The sequence below is a fragment of the Oryzias melastigma genome, linkage group LG12 (assembly GCF_002922805.2).
Source record: "Oryzias melastigma strain HK-1 linkage group LG12, ASM292280v2, whole genome shotgun sequence".
NCBI lineage: Eukaryota > Metazoa > Chordata > Actinopteri > Beloniformes > Adrianichthyidae > Oryzias > Oryzias melastigma.
In genome coordinates, this window is record NC_050523.1 from 9,255,435 (window position 1) to 9,274,762 (window position 19,328).

The following is a 19,328-nucleotide window of genomic DNA, read 5'->3' on the forward strand; positions in this document are numbered from 1 at the left end:
TTCTACTTTTCTTTATTTCTGTACTTCCACATAGTTGTGTCGACTTATTTCTACCTTTTATGTCAGTTTTTTTGCAAATAAAGCAATAAAAGAACAAATGGAAGAAACAGAAGATAGAAAAAGTAGTAAATGCATTTATTTATCCATTTCTTTTTTACGTTTGGTGGTTGATTCTTTTTCCTTTCACCACTACAGATACAAAGTATTTGTGACTAAAGCAGGAAGTACCTTTCTAAATGATTTAGCGGGACTATAGGACCCCTGGGACTCATGGAGGCCATCAATAGTGTCTGTACAGTCAGACAGAGGGGCATCCTGCAATAGTAAACCCAGTGAGGGGGGGGGAGGGGCACAACCGAGCAGTCAAGGTAGCGGTCAGGCGGCGGTGAATGCCACATTCACCAACAAACGCTCTCGCACACAAAGGGGGAAAGAGTGTTAAAATTCAAACAGGAGGGAACTTTATTAAATCTACATAAAAAAACAAAAACTGAAGCTATAGACTCGGTTGTAAAAATTGTAGTTTTTGAATTCTAAGTGACCTTAAAACTAATCCTAAAGTTGGAATATTTTGATTTCCACGGTCCGTCTGCGGTGTGTTGACACAAAAAAATAGAATGTTCATTAATCAATTAAAAAATGTTTTGATTGTCTCAATCACGTCTGACCCTCTCAAAGACTGTACGTGAGAACTGGACTGACTCCCCTCCCTCCTCGCGTCAAAAACAGGAAGCACCCGCTGATCCCAGAAAAATAAAATGCAATTTTATTGCATCCAAAGCTAAATTAAGCTGGTTTACAGGGTATTTTGAGGGGTAACTTTAAAGGTTACCAAATCGAACAGCGAAGCCATGTATTTTCAGCTTTCAAAATAAGTGCAGTCAAGAAAAAAGTTCAGCATCGCACATATTTGCATATTTTTGAAAAGAGGTGCAAATGGTCACTTCCTCGTGCATACATTTCTGACAGTTTCCAATGATTTTATCCTTCGTTATCTTTCATTTCCAGTAGATCAGACACGGTTATGTGCAAAAACAAAGGGGAGCTACGTCAAAAAACAAGGAAACTGTGATTAGTTTTGTTTGAATGTAAAACGCACTGAAATTGTTCACTTTTGCTCGGTTTTAGTGATTTTGTGAACATGGAAATTTAAGAAACTTTGGGCAGAAAAGATCCATTACACCGTAGATGATATCTAGTTTAAGTTCAGCTTTGAACACATAGACGACCACGAGCAAAGAGAACACGACAAACTACTTAATGTGGGGGTGGCAGGACAAACCACTATTCCGGAAGCCGCGAGGGTGGCAAGGAGACACAACAGAGACAGTGTAAACTAACTAACGGTTGTGAGACGGACTCCACTCCCCATGCAACGCAAGGGAGACGCACCGCAGACAGACCAGTGTAAATCTGGTGCTAAACGTGCAGACTTTCCTCCTCTGCATTCTGGATCCCAAACACACACAGATGCATGCACACGGACACCGTTTGAGAAGGTACAATCAGGATCAGCTTGAAATGACTGAAAAAACAAATGGTAAACTAAAAAAAAGTTTTAAACTTAAAAGCACACATTGTAAACTTTAAAGAAATATTGAAAATTAAAAAAAAGGAAAGCTTAAATTTTAAAATATATATTTTCAAATCAAAGAAATAGTGAAAACTTGCATTAACAGTTACTGAAGGGAAAAAAAACTTTTTTTTTTTGGTAACAGCTGCTGTTTTGTATTTTTATTTTTTTGCTTTTTCATTTCTTTTCTATGACGGAGTATTGGGGCCACCCAAAATAATAATAATAATAATATTACGAGTTTTTTTCTCGTAAATTTACGAATTTTAATCTCATAGATTTACGAGATTAAAAGTCGTAAATTTAGCCTATGACTTTTAAAGTCATAAATATACGACTATTCTCGTAATTTAGCAGTTACGACTTTTTTCTCCCAAATTTACGAGATTTAAAGTCGTAATTTTAAAAATATTTTTTTCTTTATGAAGTGGCCCTAATACTCCGTCGTACCTTTCTTCTTCGCTTTCAATCTGCAGGTTTTTGGAGTTAATCTTAATTTTAAGCGAGGGGTGGGGCTTTGATCCCATTGGCTACTGAGACATGACTGACACATGGTCACTTTTTTTTTTTTTTTTTACAGTAAATATGACATCACCTACTTGCTAAAGTAAAAACCTAATTAAAATGTTTACTACGTATTAATTAACTGTGTTCTGATGATAAAAACTTGGATGATATATGAAAAATAAATGTAAATACATTTTTCAAATGACAAATCATGGAAACGCATTGCATTGTGGTCCATATTTGCTAATCTAATGAGCATCAATACAGACTAGTTTTTCGCAAAGACTTGCGAGAGAATTTTAACCAGAAACGAATTTGAATAAGCAAAACAGCAGCTGTCACAAATAAACATTTGCTAATAATTTTAAGTTTATATTTTTTATTTACAGTTTCAGTGTCTTAACTTAAAAATATATTTTTTTCAAATTTACATTTTCTTTCTTTAAATTTTCAATATTTCTTTAAGGTTACCATATATGCTTTTCAGTTTAAAAATGTTCTCAAATTTACAAATATGTATTTTGTTTCAAAAAGTCTTAAAAATATACAATCTATTTTTTCATTTATTTGAAGCTGATCCTGGTTTGATGCCATAACCATGGCAGTGACATGCTTTTTAACCATCAGCATGCACTGCAAAAGCAAGCTATCCACACCAGGGGGCGCTAAACCTTATCAGGCTTATATAAACCAAGTTAGTTGCAACTCATTGAACTAACATTAAGTTAGAGACAGCTTTTATGATTTCTGCACCTGGAGATGTTTCATCTGACATGATGTGAACGGGAGAAAGATGCACGTGCACTGCAGGTCAAACAGAAGAAGGGATTCTGTTTGGTTTCTATGGACGCCAATTTAAGTGATGTTGCTGTGAATTAACAGCCAAATGTAAAAAAAATTAAAAAAAATGTTCATGCAGCATTTTGAGGCCAACTCCTGATCTGGACTGAACAAAAGCGAGTTTAATCTGGATTCAGAGGTGACGGCGTGATTCACGCCTTCATGTCCAGGTCAGGGAAGCTGCAGCAGCGAGGAATGAATCCAGTCCACACACTGACCTGGTTGAAGCTTCGCTCCACCACAGTGCCGGCACACAGAACCTGACTCTGGGGACCCGCCGTCTTTATGTCCTGCAGGTTCTGCTCCCGGATCTATAAACAGGATTATAAACATAAAGAACGTCCAGATAACAGAAAACATGAGCTGTAACCGACTTCATCGTCGGCTAAAACAGCCAAAGAGAAGCAGCCGTACCTTATTCCTCATTTCCAGGACTTCCTTTGGGTTGGTGTTCAAAGGGATGAACTGATTTGCTACGGCAGCCTGGCGGAGTCCGTCCTCCTTTGTCCACTGTAAACATCAAGTTACGCATTTAGATACACATTTAGGAACCGAAAGAAAAAAAAACTAAAAATAAACTTAAGAGTCATTATGACAACACAAGCACAAAAACAATAAAAAAAAACATAATCCAGGGCAGGCTTTACAGTTATCATGCAGAAATGAAAATGACAGTAAAATGACTGAAAAACAAACTGATGTGAAAATGAACCGAACCATGAAGAGACACATTCAGGAAAAAAAGAAAAAAAAAACGTATTTAAAGTGATGTATAATCTCACCATACAGTTGATATTCATAAATGTATACATTAAAAAAAATTACTAAACTACTGAAAGTTCTAAAATAAATGTGTGCCTTTAATGCAGGAACACACAGTCACATTAAAATCACTTTTAAAACTCTCCGGGCAGTCTGCAACCCCCTTTGAAGAACTAGGAAGATTTTTTCAAAAAAGAACTAAAAAAAAGTGAAAATTGATCATCTTTTTTAGCAAATTTAGATTTTTTTTTTTTTTAGCTTTTCAGAAAATAAATTAACATATAACAACACAAACTTTGTATAATTTTGAAAACAAACCTAATAAAAATGCTATTTTAAAATATATATTATATGCTAGTATAAATGATATACATTAAACTTGTGATGTACAAACTAATATTTTTGTCATATTTAAAGAAAATCTGTAAATAACAAGCAAAGGCTTTTAAATATTAAAACACAAATATTAATACTTTTGGAATTTCATCCCAACTGGTTTGCCCAACTGGATTTCTATTGCAGTATTCTCCCTTTATTTGTTTAGGGACCAGAGGCACCGCGGATATGCCAAATCCACGAATATGGAGAACCCCCAACCCCCGCGGCCAAAGAACGTCTGTCCATACTCTGATCATACTTTGTAAAACATTTATTAAAGAATATTAGAGTATTTCCCATCATTGAGTTTTTTTTTAATTCGGAACAGAAAAAAAAGACTGTAAAACAGATGCAGCACCACAGTGTACTTTATGCAGATGAGGAGTGTCATTCTGTGCCTTAAAATCCAGAGCGTGCATTTCCTCCTTCTTCAATAAACACCTGTGGCAGATAATAATTATCTTCTGGAATCGTCTTCTTCAGGATTTTTTTTTTGATCGCTTCTAAGACAGTTGATGACATTTCGCGGAGGGGGCTACGATGCACCTCAGCAGAGCAGAACCACCTTCAAACGCAAACATTTCATACAAGCGTCTTAAGCTGTTAGAGTTTTTGTGACAAACCGGAAAAGTCTAATGACTGGAAAAAAAATCTTCCAATACATGAAACTGTGACTATAGAAACACAAATAACCGGGAGAATACTATATAAACACTTTTTTTATTTTTTATTTATAATAATACTTTTTAGTTTGATAAAGATTTTGTATTGAAAAAAATAATAAAACAAGGTAAAAATTATTCTGTAGTTGAGTTTTGATCCCTCCTTACATTTGTTTAGCTACATTGTTTTTTTTATGTATATTTCCACCTCCACAGAATTCTCATTTCTTTTAAAAGAAAAATAAATGTCTTAAAAAACCAAATCTGAGAACCAAATTAAAAAAAAGTTCCCTTTGTGACTAAAAAGTCTAAAAGGTTTATGTAAATCAGCAGCAAAAATAAATATAAATATTGAATGGAGTATTTCTGTCTGTGTTGTCCCTAAAAAAAATAAGTGAAAAAATGAAAAGAAAAAAAAGTTTAGTTAATAAACACACAGTTTTACACTTAAAACTACATACAAAATTTGAACTAAAAACAGTGAAAACCTAACAGAACAATTTCAGGAGGGAAATAAAAGTGTTAAAAAAGGAAGGGGGGTGAGGAGCGGAGTGAAAAATGGCCGACAGAAGCGATGAGGCTGGCTTACGAAGCGGAGGGTGGCAGTGAGGGGTGAGCTGGCATCACCAAAGTCATTTTCCAGGCTGATACAACAACAACAACAGAGATAAGAGAGAAAACACCCCGAAAACACTCACCCAGAATGGAACAACAGACATAAAAAAATGAAAGATTTTATCCTGACAACCGGAGTGTTTTTAAACCTGGTAATGCTCAGCATGATGGAAGGATAATAAATAAAAATCTGCATCCATCTGATGCTCCAAAGTGAAAGAAGCAGCAGGTGAAGAGAATTCTTCATGCATTTGTTTCTATTCTTTTTTTAAAGTTAGCATCACAGTGAAAGAAGCTCATGACTTTGCTCGATTGTTTGATCCCAGCTCGGGTTATTAGCTGCCAAACCAAAGGCCGGATGAGCGAAGGAAAACTGCATGGAAACTGGTTTAGTCGAGGATGAGATGAAGGTGTGAACACAATATACTCACTGAGAGAGAGTCTCACAACACAACATGTCCTACTTTCCCAACAGGAGATAGTTCATTAAAAAAATTCACGTTTTCTTTTTTCCATTTTCTTTTTTTTTGCTGTTGTTAAACAAGACCACACATGCAAACCCGACTGATTTTCAAAATAAAATTAAGAAAACAATACGTTTTCTAGTAAAAACATCTTAGCATTTGCATTAGCTTTCATCTTTAAAGTCCCACTCTGATGAAAATTATGTTTTTTAATGTGTTCTTGTCGTATTTTTTCATAATAAAAGAACATATATATATATTAAAAAAATATGAATCTTAAAGCTGCATTTCTGAGTATTTTTATATTCCTTTTTTTGGAAATCAGTAGAAGAAAAAAATGCTGTTAAATAAAAGCTTACATCTTGGACATAAAACCTGCAACGACAAGCACTATTCTCCCTTCTCCGCTCTATTTTGATGCATCTATTTGCAGACAAATAGATCCATGAACGTCTTTGTTTTTCTCTTCTGAGCTAGCATAAAAGTGTACGACTGGATCACGGCTGGAGTCATGTTATTTGTGTCAACTGTTGAGGAAGTTACCATAATCAAAATAATGTAAACGCTAAAGCTCCAGTCGTAAGTTAAATTAGTTTTTCAGGACTTGTATTTATGTCACTTTAATTTATTCCAGAATTATTTGTTACTAAACCTTAGCATGTTAACAAAAATCTCAAACCAGTGATGTTGGACGTCGCAAATATTCATCCTCGGATTTTTGGGAGCAGATTGTGAGTATCCGAATACTCTTGAAATTCTTTACAGCCCTGTAATATTGCTCGCCATTTCTGTTGCAATGTTAATCTTAGGTTATGAGCTAGCAAGAGAGCGTAAACAGAGAGCTCTTAAAAATAAAGATGAAAAATGGGGGCGGAGTTTCTTTGTCTACAACTCAATTGAATTTCTGATGAACTACTGCAGCTCTGCAGAAACTATGTTAAAGAAAAAAACAGTTTACTTTTTTATTTATTATAAAAAGATCACTGGGAACGTTTTGACAACAAATCAAAAGATGATCAGAGTGGGACTTAAATAAAATATAGTATTCTATAATTAAAGATCTTATTTTCAACATGCTACCTTTCTCCTTTTAAAGTCAAGGCCGACAAATCCACAAAGCAATGTGGCGTGCACTCCTGGTAAAAATCCGTTCTTTGGTCGGACTCGTCTAAATTAAACCTCCATTTGGAAGCACATGTTTGAAAATAGTGTGTGGGGGAGGGGCGGTGTGGTCAGCAGCAGCGGTGTCACCTGGTCTCGCCACGTTCACCTGCCTATTAGAGCACTCATGCCACACCCCTGCCGCTCGCTCCTCTGGGAAAAACATCAACACCAACAAAGCATTTCACCACTCCACATGCAGTGAGCATGCTCAGAGCAGCTGGCCCGGCATCACCGAGTATCAGGAGACTGAAAGCGAAGGCGGAACAATCAGCCAGATGGGAAATATCTGACCAAAATGGAAAAGTGGAACCTCATTGGTTATAATTTCAGTCAGTCATGGGCAGATTCATGGTTCTGACCGTCTCCTGCTCCTCTGAATGCAGACCACCTGCTCATTGACAAGTAAAATCTATACTATGAACAATAAGGTAGGCACAGACCAAGCAGTTGGTTATACAGCTTGGCACGCAGACACCGGACGAGAGAGACTGCAGCAAGGGTTTGACGTGATCATGTGTTATGTTCGTCCACACCTTAGGCTTCGACTTGGGGCTGCAGCCGTCGGGCCCATCCTCGTAGGGCTCATCGGGGCGGCCGCCGGCATTGAGCCAGCGAGTCTTGTCGCGCTGGCCGCGCTGGAAGCTGTGTTTCAGTGGGGAGCGTGCACCTGAGTCACTGTCCTCACCGTATGAGTGGGCCAGCTCCCCGTCACTGAACTTTTTACCTTTGTCCCTCAGAGCTGGGCAGCGGTAAGGATAGCCCGTCCTATAGCCCTGAAACAACAGGAGATGGGGGAATACATGAGGTTAGTCCCGGAGCTGACAGGAAATAATATACATTATTCAAACTATCATAATTTTTCAACCGTTATTTAAAACCAGCAAATGTTTCATATAAGCACAAAACTGCTTTTCTCATCCGTTGGAATTACAATAATTGCATAAAATGTTTAAATATTACGATAATTCAAAGAATGTAAACACTGGAGATAAAACTTCTATCTTTTATCCCATGTTGTATTTTCATGTGTTTCTGTTGCTTTTACTTCACAATAAATGAGTGATGATGCCACATGTGTGCAACTAAACACACAAAAAAAACCTGCATCCATTACGATGCATTTAGAGATCACCTTTGACCACATACAGCTACAGTACATCTACTAATGTAGGAACCATCTCCTCAGTTTCTCTTTTTATAGTCTTCATAAGGAATCCATTAAATCTTTGGAGAGTAAAAGTTCATCACAAGTCATATAAACATCTATTATATTTGACAACCAAAGTAACACATTTATTCCACTTAAACTGAAGAAAACACGATGCACAAACACAGACATTAATTACCTTCTACAGAATGTTTCTCTATTTACAAGGTAACCAAGACCGTTCTCTCTAAGCAGACCTAAGTTCACTTGTTTGGCCTGCACCAAATCAAGTAAGCGGACAAACCCTGGTGCAGATCAAACCTGCTGGTGGGAATGTGCTCAAAGAGAAAAAGACTAAATTGATGGAAAAAAAGTCAAACCGATGCGTGGAGAAGAACATAAGTCTAAAGCTATGTTCACACCGCATGCATGTATGCACACATATAGCTTCCAACAGTAGCCCCTGTGTTTATTCCAAACATGTAGGATCTGGCCAATAATCCACATTCAAAGCACTTCTTCTATTCCATCGCTCACTTTCTTTTCACTTTGTGTTGTTGATTTTTTTCCTGCAGTCTTCTTCTCAATATCGCTCATTTGTTTGCAACATTCTCTCATACGTGCAAATGTGGAGCAGATTCCTCACTAGAATGTTCTTTGGCGTATGCCACCGCGCGGAATCTAAAACTAAATCAAATGAGCGTTTGTTAGCGTTTTTATTTTTTTTTCACAGTGGTTTACAACACAAATAGCACAGACACCCGGTGTCTCTGGTTGGAGATACTAGTGGTCCCAACCCTACCATCAATTGGTACCAGTACGCGAGTGACAAATTGGAAGAACTGATTTGAACATGAATTATTGTGCAAAGACAGAAAAGTAGAGTGTCTTGGGGAAAATGATTGGCATTAAAATGAAAATGATTTTAATACGGAGATTGATGATGATTCAAAGAGAACTGAAACATTCACAGCTAGTGCTAATCAGAACATAATACATTGTGTCATCACTTCAATAAATCCTGAAATGTTCTGGTGCTGTCTGCCTTTTTTTAATTTCACCGCTTTCACGTCATGAAATAGGTCTCAGAGCCTCAGAGATTAAGTAGTTTTACTTCTAAATATAAAAAGTGTTTGCATAAACAACTCATATATTTCATAAATAATGTCATTTTTAGTGTTCCAAAGGTACAATATGATCATACATTTTTAGTTTAATCTGAAAGACTTAAAAGCGTGGTATGGGCCCTTTTAGAAGACACGATCCTTAATTTGAATCCTCCCTTCTATTTGCTTACCAAGTTATCGAGCATTCTCATGAGGGCCTCAAACTCTTGCTCCCCAATTTGCCACTTGGGATGTGTTGAGGACCCATCACTTGCCGGCTCAGGGACATTTGGGCGCAACTTATATTTGGCAGGGTCCAGCATCACCAGATTGTCTGGCCCTCCAGCGCTGGCCAGTGTTCGCACCTAGAACCGATGGCATGGGTTAGTGTTAAAATGGAGGGGAAAAAAAGTTTAAAACAAAGAAAACATAAAAGGGTTAGATTGAGCTGGATCACAAACCACACAGGTCATAAAGGGTTCTACCTGGATCTCGCAGGCTGTGACCAGGTTGTGGATGTAATGGAAAGCTTCTTCCACCGTTTCTCCGACTGACACCAAACCATGATTCCTCAGGATGAGCACCTGAAACAACAAAAAACACTCTTATCTGGAGTCTACGCTTGTTTATTTATTTTTTTTACAATTCAGAGCTTCTACCTTGCTCTTAGGCCCAATATTCTTCTGGATGAGAGCAGTTTCTTCATCATCCACCAGTATACCGTGGTAGTCGTGGTAGGCCACCTCACCGAGGGACAGAGCTTCAGGTGAGATGGGCAGGAGTCCACATTTCATGGCTGAAACCTAAACCAAAAGATAAGAGGTTAACACAATGAAACAGATCGTGGTAGTCTTTGGTTAAACAGCTTCTTTACCGCAGCGCCTGCTGCTGTGTGTATGTGAACGATACACTTCACATCGGGCCGGGCCGCGTAAATGGCTGAGTGGAGAGTAAAGCCAGCCTGGTTGACCCCGAGGTTGGTGCTCCCCCGGTCCACTATCTCACCTTGGAGGTTGATCTTCACCTGGAGGGCAACAAAACACAGGATGTAACCTTATACTTTTAAAAGAGCTTTAAATGCATCGAGACCTGAGAGAAAGGCTTACCAGGCTGGAAGCAGTGACTTCACTGTACAGGAGCCCAAAGGGGACAATGAGGAAGCGCTCCTGATCAGAGTTCACTCGGACCTGAAACGGCATAAGACATCAAGTCTTCTGGTTATAGTTTATATATCAAACACTCCCTCTCCTCAAACGTTGTCTCTGCCCGACTCCTAGCAGTGAAGATGATCTCTGAGTCATAAACAATCATCAGTTTAAAAGCATCATTTGTTTTAATGACCGGTCAGCTAAGTACTTTAAAATCAATGGTCCCCAACGTTTTTAACGCAGCTAACCGGTTTAATGTCGGACAATATTTTACCGGCGAAGTTGGCGTTCAATATTTTTAAGCTTCCTGTTTCTGATAGCCCTATTTTTCAAAATAAAATGCAACTAAAAGAAATTTATTTAAAATAAAAATAAAAATAAACACCAGAAAAGGACGTTTTTGTAATAGTTGTTTCTGATTTGTAAAACTCAATAAGACCAACTTTTTTTTATAGAATACCATTTTAACACCAATTATTCAACCCAGCCTCAGATCTTCTAAGGGCAAAAATAGTTTTTTTTATGTTTTTACATAAATCCAGATTCATTGTGTATTTCTTTTTTAACACACATGAACATTTTCTGTGCTAAAGTTTCTAACAGATGCCTGCCTAATTCAGCTTTGCTGTAGGAAAATTCTTAAAAATGTTCCTTTTACAACTTTACATAAATCAGCAACTTCCGTCTTTGTGATGATCTTTTCTTTAATGTTAAAGTGGAGGCTGACAAAGCGACACTACTTCAGAGGAGTCCAACTTTTAAGCAAATTAAAATGCCACAACTGTGGTACAACTCACACTTTCTAAATATAATAGTAACCCTGAAGTTAGCATATGCATTTTTTTTATTTCTGTCTGTGGCCCGGAGGATGGGGACTCCTGATTTAAGTAAAAACAAAAAAAGTAACCTTTTCCACATCGACTGTAAGGAAGCCTCACTAAACAAGTTCAAATTTATTTTTAAAAGTCACCAAATTTTAACATTATAATATACTAAAAAACCTCAATGTGTTCCAGAAATGCTTAAAGGAGTCAGAGTCTTACGGTGAGGTGGTTGTAGATGAGCTCAGACCAGCCAAACAGGTCGGCGAGTCGATAAAAGGCCGCCAGCTTGCACCGCTGCAGCTTCTCGCCTTTTTCATAAGAGATGGAGTCTGAGCCACGAAGGTCATTGACTGGAGTCACCATCCCCAAACCTGAGAGGAGACACGGGGTCATAAAGGTTAGCAGAAGTCATCACAAAAAATAATCAAACCATTCTCATATGTGCTTACTCATGTTGAGCGCTGCCATGCCTCCCTGTGGGGCAGCAGGGTACATGGAGGGCATGCTGGTGGTCATGAAGTCTGCGATCTGCTGCAGAGCCAGCAAGCTTGTCGGGGTCTTCCCCTTCTTGAGTTGATCCTGGATCATCGTCTCCAGCTCTTCACAAAACGCCTGTAAAGATGCAAACGTTCAATTAAGGGAGTGACTTTACGTTGTACGATATCAGAGAGAAAAGGTCCACGAACCGGACTCTGAAGGATCATGGAGACTCTCTTCTTCTGCTCCATCATGTTGAAGTCTTGCCGCAGGTCGGGCGCCATGTTTCTCTCCCTCTGGTACTCCGGACTGCTCTCATCCACCCGGTCGAAGTACCGCTCCTTGTGCGGGGCTGTGGTGGGAGGGGGAGCCGTCACCACCCCGGGACCTGACTCTCCGTTCATCCTGGGCTGACCTCCTAAAATACAATCAACCTTTATTGATCCACATGGAAAAAAAACAGAAACCTGCCGCTCCATCACACAGAAAATGACATCAATGTGAGGATTTGGCAAATTTCCATAGGAGTGAAGGTATTTAATGATGGAGTTTTCATTTTAACTATAAATAGTTTAAAGATTCACTCCAATCATCTTTTGATCTATTGTAAAAGCGTTCTCATTGATATTCAAATTATGATTATGCCATTTTTAAGCAAAATGTAAAAAAAGAAAAAAAAACTGTTTTCAGCATCAGTCAAATTCCACAAGAGCAAGTTAAAATACACAATTTTCATCAGAGCGGGTCTTTAAATACCCACTGAGGAAACCAGAAAAGCAGATAATCCACTACTTCCTGACAGTCATGGGGCTGCTCCTCCCGAGCTAATCGATTTTTGGCTTATTTTCTGGCATCACAAATCAGCTTGACTGTTGAATCTTTGCAAAAGAAGGGAGCAAAAGCTAAAATAATTACAAATCATTTATGCAAATCCCAAAAGGGTATCATAAAGTAGCTATATTATCTTTTTAACTGTCAAATTAAATAACTATTTTTTTTCCAATCTGGAGATCCATTTCCATGTTATGCTTCTGTGTTTGATCAAATCACAGAAACCAGCCTCTGACTCTGAACTCACACTGATTAATGTACATGCAGGAATGCAGGTCGAGCACTGGCGGAAGAATGCAGCCCATTAGTTCACATCGATACAAATGTTCAGTCAAAGCCTCCATGACAACTGCAGCCTGAACTCTGGGCATCCAGTTTCACAGCGAGCTGCCGACAGGGTTCCTGTCAGCTTTTATTCCTGTTCAGAGTGTCCACAACAACTAAACAAGCTGGAAAATATTTTTTTTGTCTATATGCTGTTTGAGTTGCTCTACTTCAGTAACATCAAATAGATTAAGGGAAAAAAAGCTAATTTGTAATGCAACAGTACTGAAAAATACAGCTGTTAACACCAAGAGTCTGCTTTCATCGGCATCAGACAGTAGCCGACACGGACAGACAGCTTTGCTTTAAACACCAGGCCAGATTTGATGTTCACATCCATGTGATGATCCAGAACAACCCACACTGCCGGCTCAGCTCAGTGATTTTTCCAGGGAGCGGATGGCTGATAAACCGCAGAAATAAACACCCGGAGAACCTCATGTGACACCACTGTTCACAGTGACAAATAAAATTTGAGGCAGAGCAAAACTCTGTGAATCTGGACAAGAATTTGGGTTATAGAGGAGATTATTCTCCCAGAAGAATCTCAGAAGCAGATTATAATGATTAAGAGCTGCTTGTATCTTTGAAAATGCAGGTTTAAACAAGAGCTAGGTTGATCCACAGTTATGTAATCAGATTACTATCAACAATTAAGTAAAATGTAGAATTTTAGAGCCAGAAATCTGATTTAAGAAGGAAAAATTATCTCTAATTCAAGTTTCTCCAGGAGGACATTACCACATCAAAGGAGGAAAGCAGCTGGACCAAAGGTCTCCTGGTGTTCCTGTGAGGAAGTGGAGGTGTGGGAGCCTGGTACAGCTGTGCAAATAAGAACTTGTAAACACACTGCCTGGCAGAAATCAGATAATATTGTGCTATTTTGATTACAGAAACCACAGAGCATGAAAACAATCCAGTTTACTAGAGAGATTAAGGCAACCTGGTTATTGAACTACATATGTAAATTACAGCAAATGTAAGACATCTGTCAAATAGAAATGTATTTATTAAGACAAGTTGTGCACAAATTAATATTTAGTGCACAATCTTGAAAAAGAAAAATGAATAAAGTAATTGGTTTTGTGTTTAACGTGTTTTATGACTTTTCCTTGTTAACTTCCTGTCAAAAATCTGGTTCACAGCCATTTACATCGATACAGCAAAGTGAGAATGCCGGTTGAGGCTTATTTATTAAATTAAGAAAAATTTGAAATTTTTAGAATGTTACTGATCCCAAAGTGGGCAAATATCCAGACACAATAGCTTTGTCGAATTAAAAAAAAGCCAGATAAACGCTCGAGAAAGAGGAGGGGGGGATCCGCCGGCCGTCCTCCCATAACAAACAGTACTCGGTCCGCCCTCTGGACCTGTTCAACGTGTACCCCACTTTCGCCCAACAGTAGCCGGGACAGGCTGTAGCAGCACCAAAAAGGAATACTGCTTTTCAAGAAAATTGATTGAAAATAACAAAAACAATAAAAACTCTGAACTTAAGAATGCTAACGAACAGCCAACTGAAGCAGCACTAAATATAAAAGAATAAAAATCCCAGTAGGATCAGAATAGCTAACTTTTTTCTTTTTCAGAATTATTTAATTGTTTATGAATCACCTAATTATTTAATTGTTACTTAGCAAAACACACTTCTGCTATTTTTTTTTTGTCATTTGGACGCCATTTTGTTGCTACTGTCAACTTTGTTGTCACTTTTTCTATCCTTTTTAAAAAATATATATAAATCGGTTTTTTTTAAATCACACAAAGCAAAATGTATTTATTCCCACTGTTTTTGTAAAAAGAAATAAACACGCAAACAACGGAATGGGCTGCAGTGTATTGATAAGACAGAAGTGTATCATGCAGAAGCTAAACCAATCGTCTCCTCAGGACGCGTCAACAGGAAAGTCACTTCTACAAGTCTGTATCTGAAAACATCTCGCTTTTGCTGATAAAACCACTACAAAAGGTAAAAATTTAACTTTTGAAAGTAAATTTAGCCACACACGTCCCATCAGTGGGCATCTTCTTAGAATAATAGTTTTACCAAAAGGAAAATGGTGATAAATACAAATGCAATAAGCTGATAATTCCTAAAGCTACCAGAAGAACAATGTCTTCTCTTACAATCAAACATGTCATTTTATTAGGACTTTTGCCAAGAGAAACCATATTTTGCCAATGCTACAATGTCTGCTGTTGCTTTCAGTCAGACTCATGTCATTTCGGTGTACAGGAGGACCCTAATGTGTTCAGATTGCTTGTCAGATCCTGTTTACTTCACCAAAATATCTAAGTCACATTTGATCCTAAACCTGTGTTTCCTCTTTCCTTTTCCTATTTTTTGAGATAAGGTGAAGCAGAATCCAAGAATAATAGTCTCAAGTGACAGAAAAAAAAAATCCCATGTAGCTGAAACAGTCCTTCCTGTTGACCTCCTCTGTTTAGACAGAAGAACGTATTCATTCTGACATCCATCAGAATGCTGAATCAGCACCACCAGCAGCTGCACTCATGTACAGCTTGAACCGGACCAGGCTAGAGGGCGTTTCCATGGTCACATGAAACAGCAAAAACATGCAAAAAAAAAACACTTTTCCATTTCTTTTGAGGTTTTGCCTAAACAAAAATCTACTAAAAGGTTGCATTTTACACAAATGTTTACTGATTCAGTCCAGCTGCAAGCAAGAACGTCAATAAAAACTTCACAAACGACAAAAAAAAAGAAAAAAACTAAAAACAGAGACAGAAAGTTGCATATGTACAGTTAGTCTTTTTTCCTGAAACATCTCTCTTCTCTATGTAACAAATTTCATCAGACCTGTCAGGTCTTCACTCCAGTGGACTGTAGTTGCTATAGAAACAAGATACGTTACCATGGAAACATATGAAAACCATCAAGAGCTGTTATGTAAGAACGGCTGCAGGCTGACATCACACTGCAAGTCAGTCATTGACACAAAACAGCCCCCCTTCCAGCTAAAACCAAATTAAAACCTGTGAAAAATGACAATAAGTAACAAAAACTCCCGTATTTCACAAAATAAAGCTTTAGCTCACGAATCACTAACTGATGCAAGTTGCTTTAAAAGTCCAAAAAAATAAAACAAACTGAATAACATATACTTATTTCTTTTTGGGACTACACTTTGCAGTTGTTACACAGAAAAAACTAATAAATATACATCTTAAGAGGCAGATCTGCAGTTTTAACGTGCAGGATGTTGCAAAAGATCAACAGATTTTCTCTGATTTCAAACCACAACATAGATAATTGAACATTTATTACGATATCAGTCTGTGCTTATCTCAACATGGCCTCAACTTCAATTAATTGTTCCCCTAAATGTCTACTTACACACAGATATGCGTTTTTCCATTTCCTCCTGATCCAACACGATTTGAAAAAGGAAATACTAAAAAATGCAGCATTAATCCCAAATTATTTTTTATGTTTCCTCCAAAATGCTACAAGAACATGCCAAGAACATGATTTTTATTGGATCTTTAAGGCCAGTTATATCCGGGGCTGCATGAAATTCTACCATTATCGACCAAGAAGATCTCCCATTGTCAAACTCACACGGCACTTCATCCCGTTCTACCTTTTAAATAATGAAAAGGGCAAAGGGCATCATAGGATCCTAATGCACCTTTTAAACACTTGAGAATGCAGAGCACTAATGTGAAATACTATTTTAAAGCACCCAAATGCTGTGTAGGTTTAACAGACAGCTCCAATACTTCCTGCATTGCATATTGACTAAGACAAATGCATGAGGTGAAGCTCAACATCAATGCATTCATTTTATTCTGCTTATCTGGGTCGCGGGGATTGAAATTTGTAATAACGTCTCATCTTACGGACACAAAAATATAAATTCACATTCTTTTCTCAATCACCTTGAACCGTTTTATTATAGACGACTTTTGATTGAAATAAATAAAAGACTAAAATTTCCCATTATTTTCTTTAATTGCCCACATTTATTTAAAAAAAATCAAATCCCTTTTTATTACAGTCAACTGATATTCTCATCAAATTATAGGAAAAAAAAACATAAATTGTGACTAAAAGTAAAAAGCCTTGCAGAAAATGTAAGCAAAATTTCCATTAGATTTAAACATGAAACGTTTGCTTCCGCATAGAAGTTAAAATGCACAAACTGATAAGGTTGTTTCCATCATCAGAAAGCTGCTAAATAATTTAAAATATTTACACTACATTAAGCTACACAGTTGTGTTAGTTCATCAATTTGAGTGCTGGTTCTTTAGTCACAACAAGAGGAAAAAAAGATCCACTGAAGTATTGAAAGGGACATAAACACTGCATCTTAAAATCACTATAAATATATTTCATCAAAAATAATAATAATAATAATAATACAAAAACCTCACCTATTCAACAGCATTTTTTATATCTAAACATTTTCCCACTTCTAATTTTTTCAGCTGTTTTAGTTGCAAATAGAATAAATCAACAGATTGAAGAGGAAAAAAAGAGAAGGTTGTATTTAAAAAGGACTTTAACGTCTTTCTCCAGCCAGCTGGGAGGGTATTGCGCCAGTGCAGACTGGTTTATTTCACTGTCACATGTCACGTCAGATGGTGTTTAGATTGCTGGCTGAAACAAACACATTTTCCCCATGTGCAGTCAACATCGTCTGAGAATTCATTCAGTCCCATCTTATCCAGATCTGTGATGTTTCTGACCAAACCTAACAACAGAAGTAATATAAAATAAAATGAAGGGACTCCTTTGGTATTGAATAAGTCACTCTCCACTTCTGTCCCATCTTTGACCTTCCTCAAAAGGACTAACCCAGCCTACTTTCAAAATGATGAGTTACCCAAAAGATGAAAAGAGAATGTGAGAGAGTAAAGAGGAAACTGAAATGAGGAACACATTATTATTAGCGGTTCTGCAGTTGAGGGTGTGGGAGTATGGGGAGTGGGCGCTAAACAAACACAGAGCTTTGTATCAACAGTGCCTGCATGCTGTAGCATACTATAGTGTGTATTCAAGGATGCCAAAATGAGCTTAGATTGCCAGATCTGAGCTCCATCTGCTTTGGAACATCACTCATAATTTCTCATTTTAGGGAGTTTCCATTGTTAGAGACAGACTCCAATGAAAATTGTGTTTTTGGTGTTTCTAACATGTTCCTGTAGCATTTTATCATAATGGAGGGTGCATGTGTAAGAGTTTAAGCTTAAAATTGCATTTCTGAGTTATTTCTTTATTCAAATCCTGAATCCTGGTGAATCATGAGCAGGATAAAAAATGTCAAATTTCAGTCGTGATGCAGCAATCAAATCTGATTAAATTGATCTGATGAATCCACTTGAAGATAAATGGACATAACCCTGCCAACTGGTTCCAAACTGTATGGCTGGATACTTTTAATATTCCTCTGCATTTTTGTTGCACTGCTAATGTTAGCTTGAGGTTGTGAGAGGCTGTAAATTAGTGGGATGATGGGATATCAGCTGAAGCTTACTTCCACACTGACAGTCAAAATGACTAAGGCTTTTTTTATTTTGGCTAAAAACTGCATAAACACAATTAAAAGACCACTAGGAACACTTTTACAATAAATAAAAATGGAGTTCAGATGGGACTTAAAGTAAATATTTTATTTAAGGGCATCAAAGCAGAAGGATGGAGAAAAATATAAAAGACAACTATTTAAGAATGATCAAAATCTGCAATTAAAATCAAAGTATACATTATTTTCGTTTTTGAAAGCTTACAAAGTAAACAACAACAACCCAAAGAAGTAGTGACGTGCTAAAGGTCCCATTCAGACAAACGTGTATGGATTAAATCAAGGACATTTAGTGATGCAGTCATGGTGGTGTTATTAACAGTTATGAATTCTACAACTTTACATCACATTTAGTTCATGTTTGCTCACTATTTCTGGTCAATCTGGCTCGTGCTCCATCGCCAAACCCCCTCTAAACACACCCAAGTTGAACCCCTAGAGTCCACACCGAAACAACTACAGAGAGTGGGGGCTGATGGGAAAGTAGAACCACAACAGGCCTGCCCAGGTAGCAGGCTAACGCCAGTAAAAGTGTGCGGCGGCTTTGCTCGCCTTTCCGGGGCTTTAAGTGTCTGAAGCCAAATTGTTTTTCATAAAAACACACCACCCAAACAATTGTTTTTGGTGGGAGGGAAAGAGCCTGCGTCCATACTCCCCCGCTCTCTGCTAGCCAAACAGCTTCCCACAGAACGACACAGGCTACGACACAAACACGCAAAAAAATACATTCATATTGGAGCTACACTAAATTTTAATAGTGTTGCGTTGCTGCAATGTGTGTAAATTTCCTGAAAGCTTACCCTCGTTATAGCTGCGGTGGAATGAAAGCAAAGCAGATCGACGGGTAGCCTGTGGTTTGCACTGTTTTTATCCGCTGCCCTGCTGATTTCAGAGTTTTATCTCTCTGCGCTTGTCCTTGCCCCCGCCCATTCACCATCATCCCACTTGGGTGCGGC

General features: G+C 37.8%; 1 protein-coding gene across 16 annotated transcripts in view; it reads right to left on the bottom strand.

Annotated features, from left to right (window-relative positions):
* The window catches only part of add1 (adducin 1 (alpha)), a 30,041-nt gene extending 10,713 nt beyond the window's left edge, over nt 1–19,328 (bottom strand). For 14 of the 16 annotated variants that reach the window (XR_002922230.2, XR_002922229.2, XR_004948776.1 and 11 more), the window contains exons 1-12: nt 19,173–19,328; nt 11,877–12,085; nt 11,640–11,802; nt 11,410–11,561; nt 10,325–10,405; nt 10,093–10,242; nt 9,878–10,021; nt 9,704–9,802; nt 9,410–9,583; nt 7,406–7,738; nt 3,335–3,430; nt 3,139–3,231 (exon numbers count right to left, since the gene is read on the bottom strand). Coding sequence is in view for 12 of the 16 variants with exons in the window: in XM_024299309.2 (XP_024155077.1) it covers nt 3,139–3,231; nt 3,335–3,430; nt 7,406–7,738; nt 9,410–9,583; nt 9,704–9,802; nt 9,878–10,021; nt 10,093–10,242; nt 10,325–10,405; nt 11,410–11,561; nt 11,640–11,802; nt 11,877–12,071 (1,680 nt within the window). In the remaining 4 variants the exon portion in view is untranslated. The remainder of the gene's footprint in view (nt 1–3,138; nt 3,232–3,334; nt 3,431–7,405; nt 7,739–9,409; nt 9,584–9,703; nt 9,803–9,877; nt 10,022–10,092; nt 10,243–10,324; nt 10,406–11,409; nt 11,562–11,639; nt 11,803–11,876; nt 12,086–19,172) is intronic. The other 2 variants (XM_024299302.2, XM_024299314.2) reach the window with 1 other exon arrangement.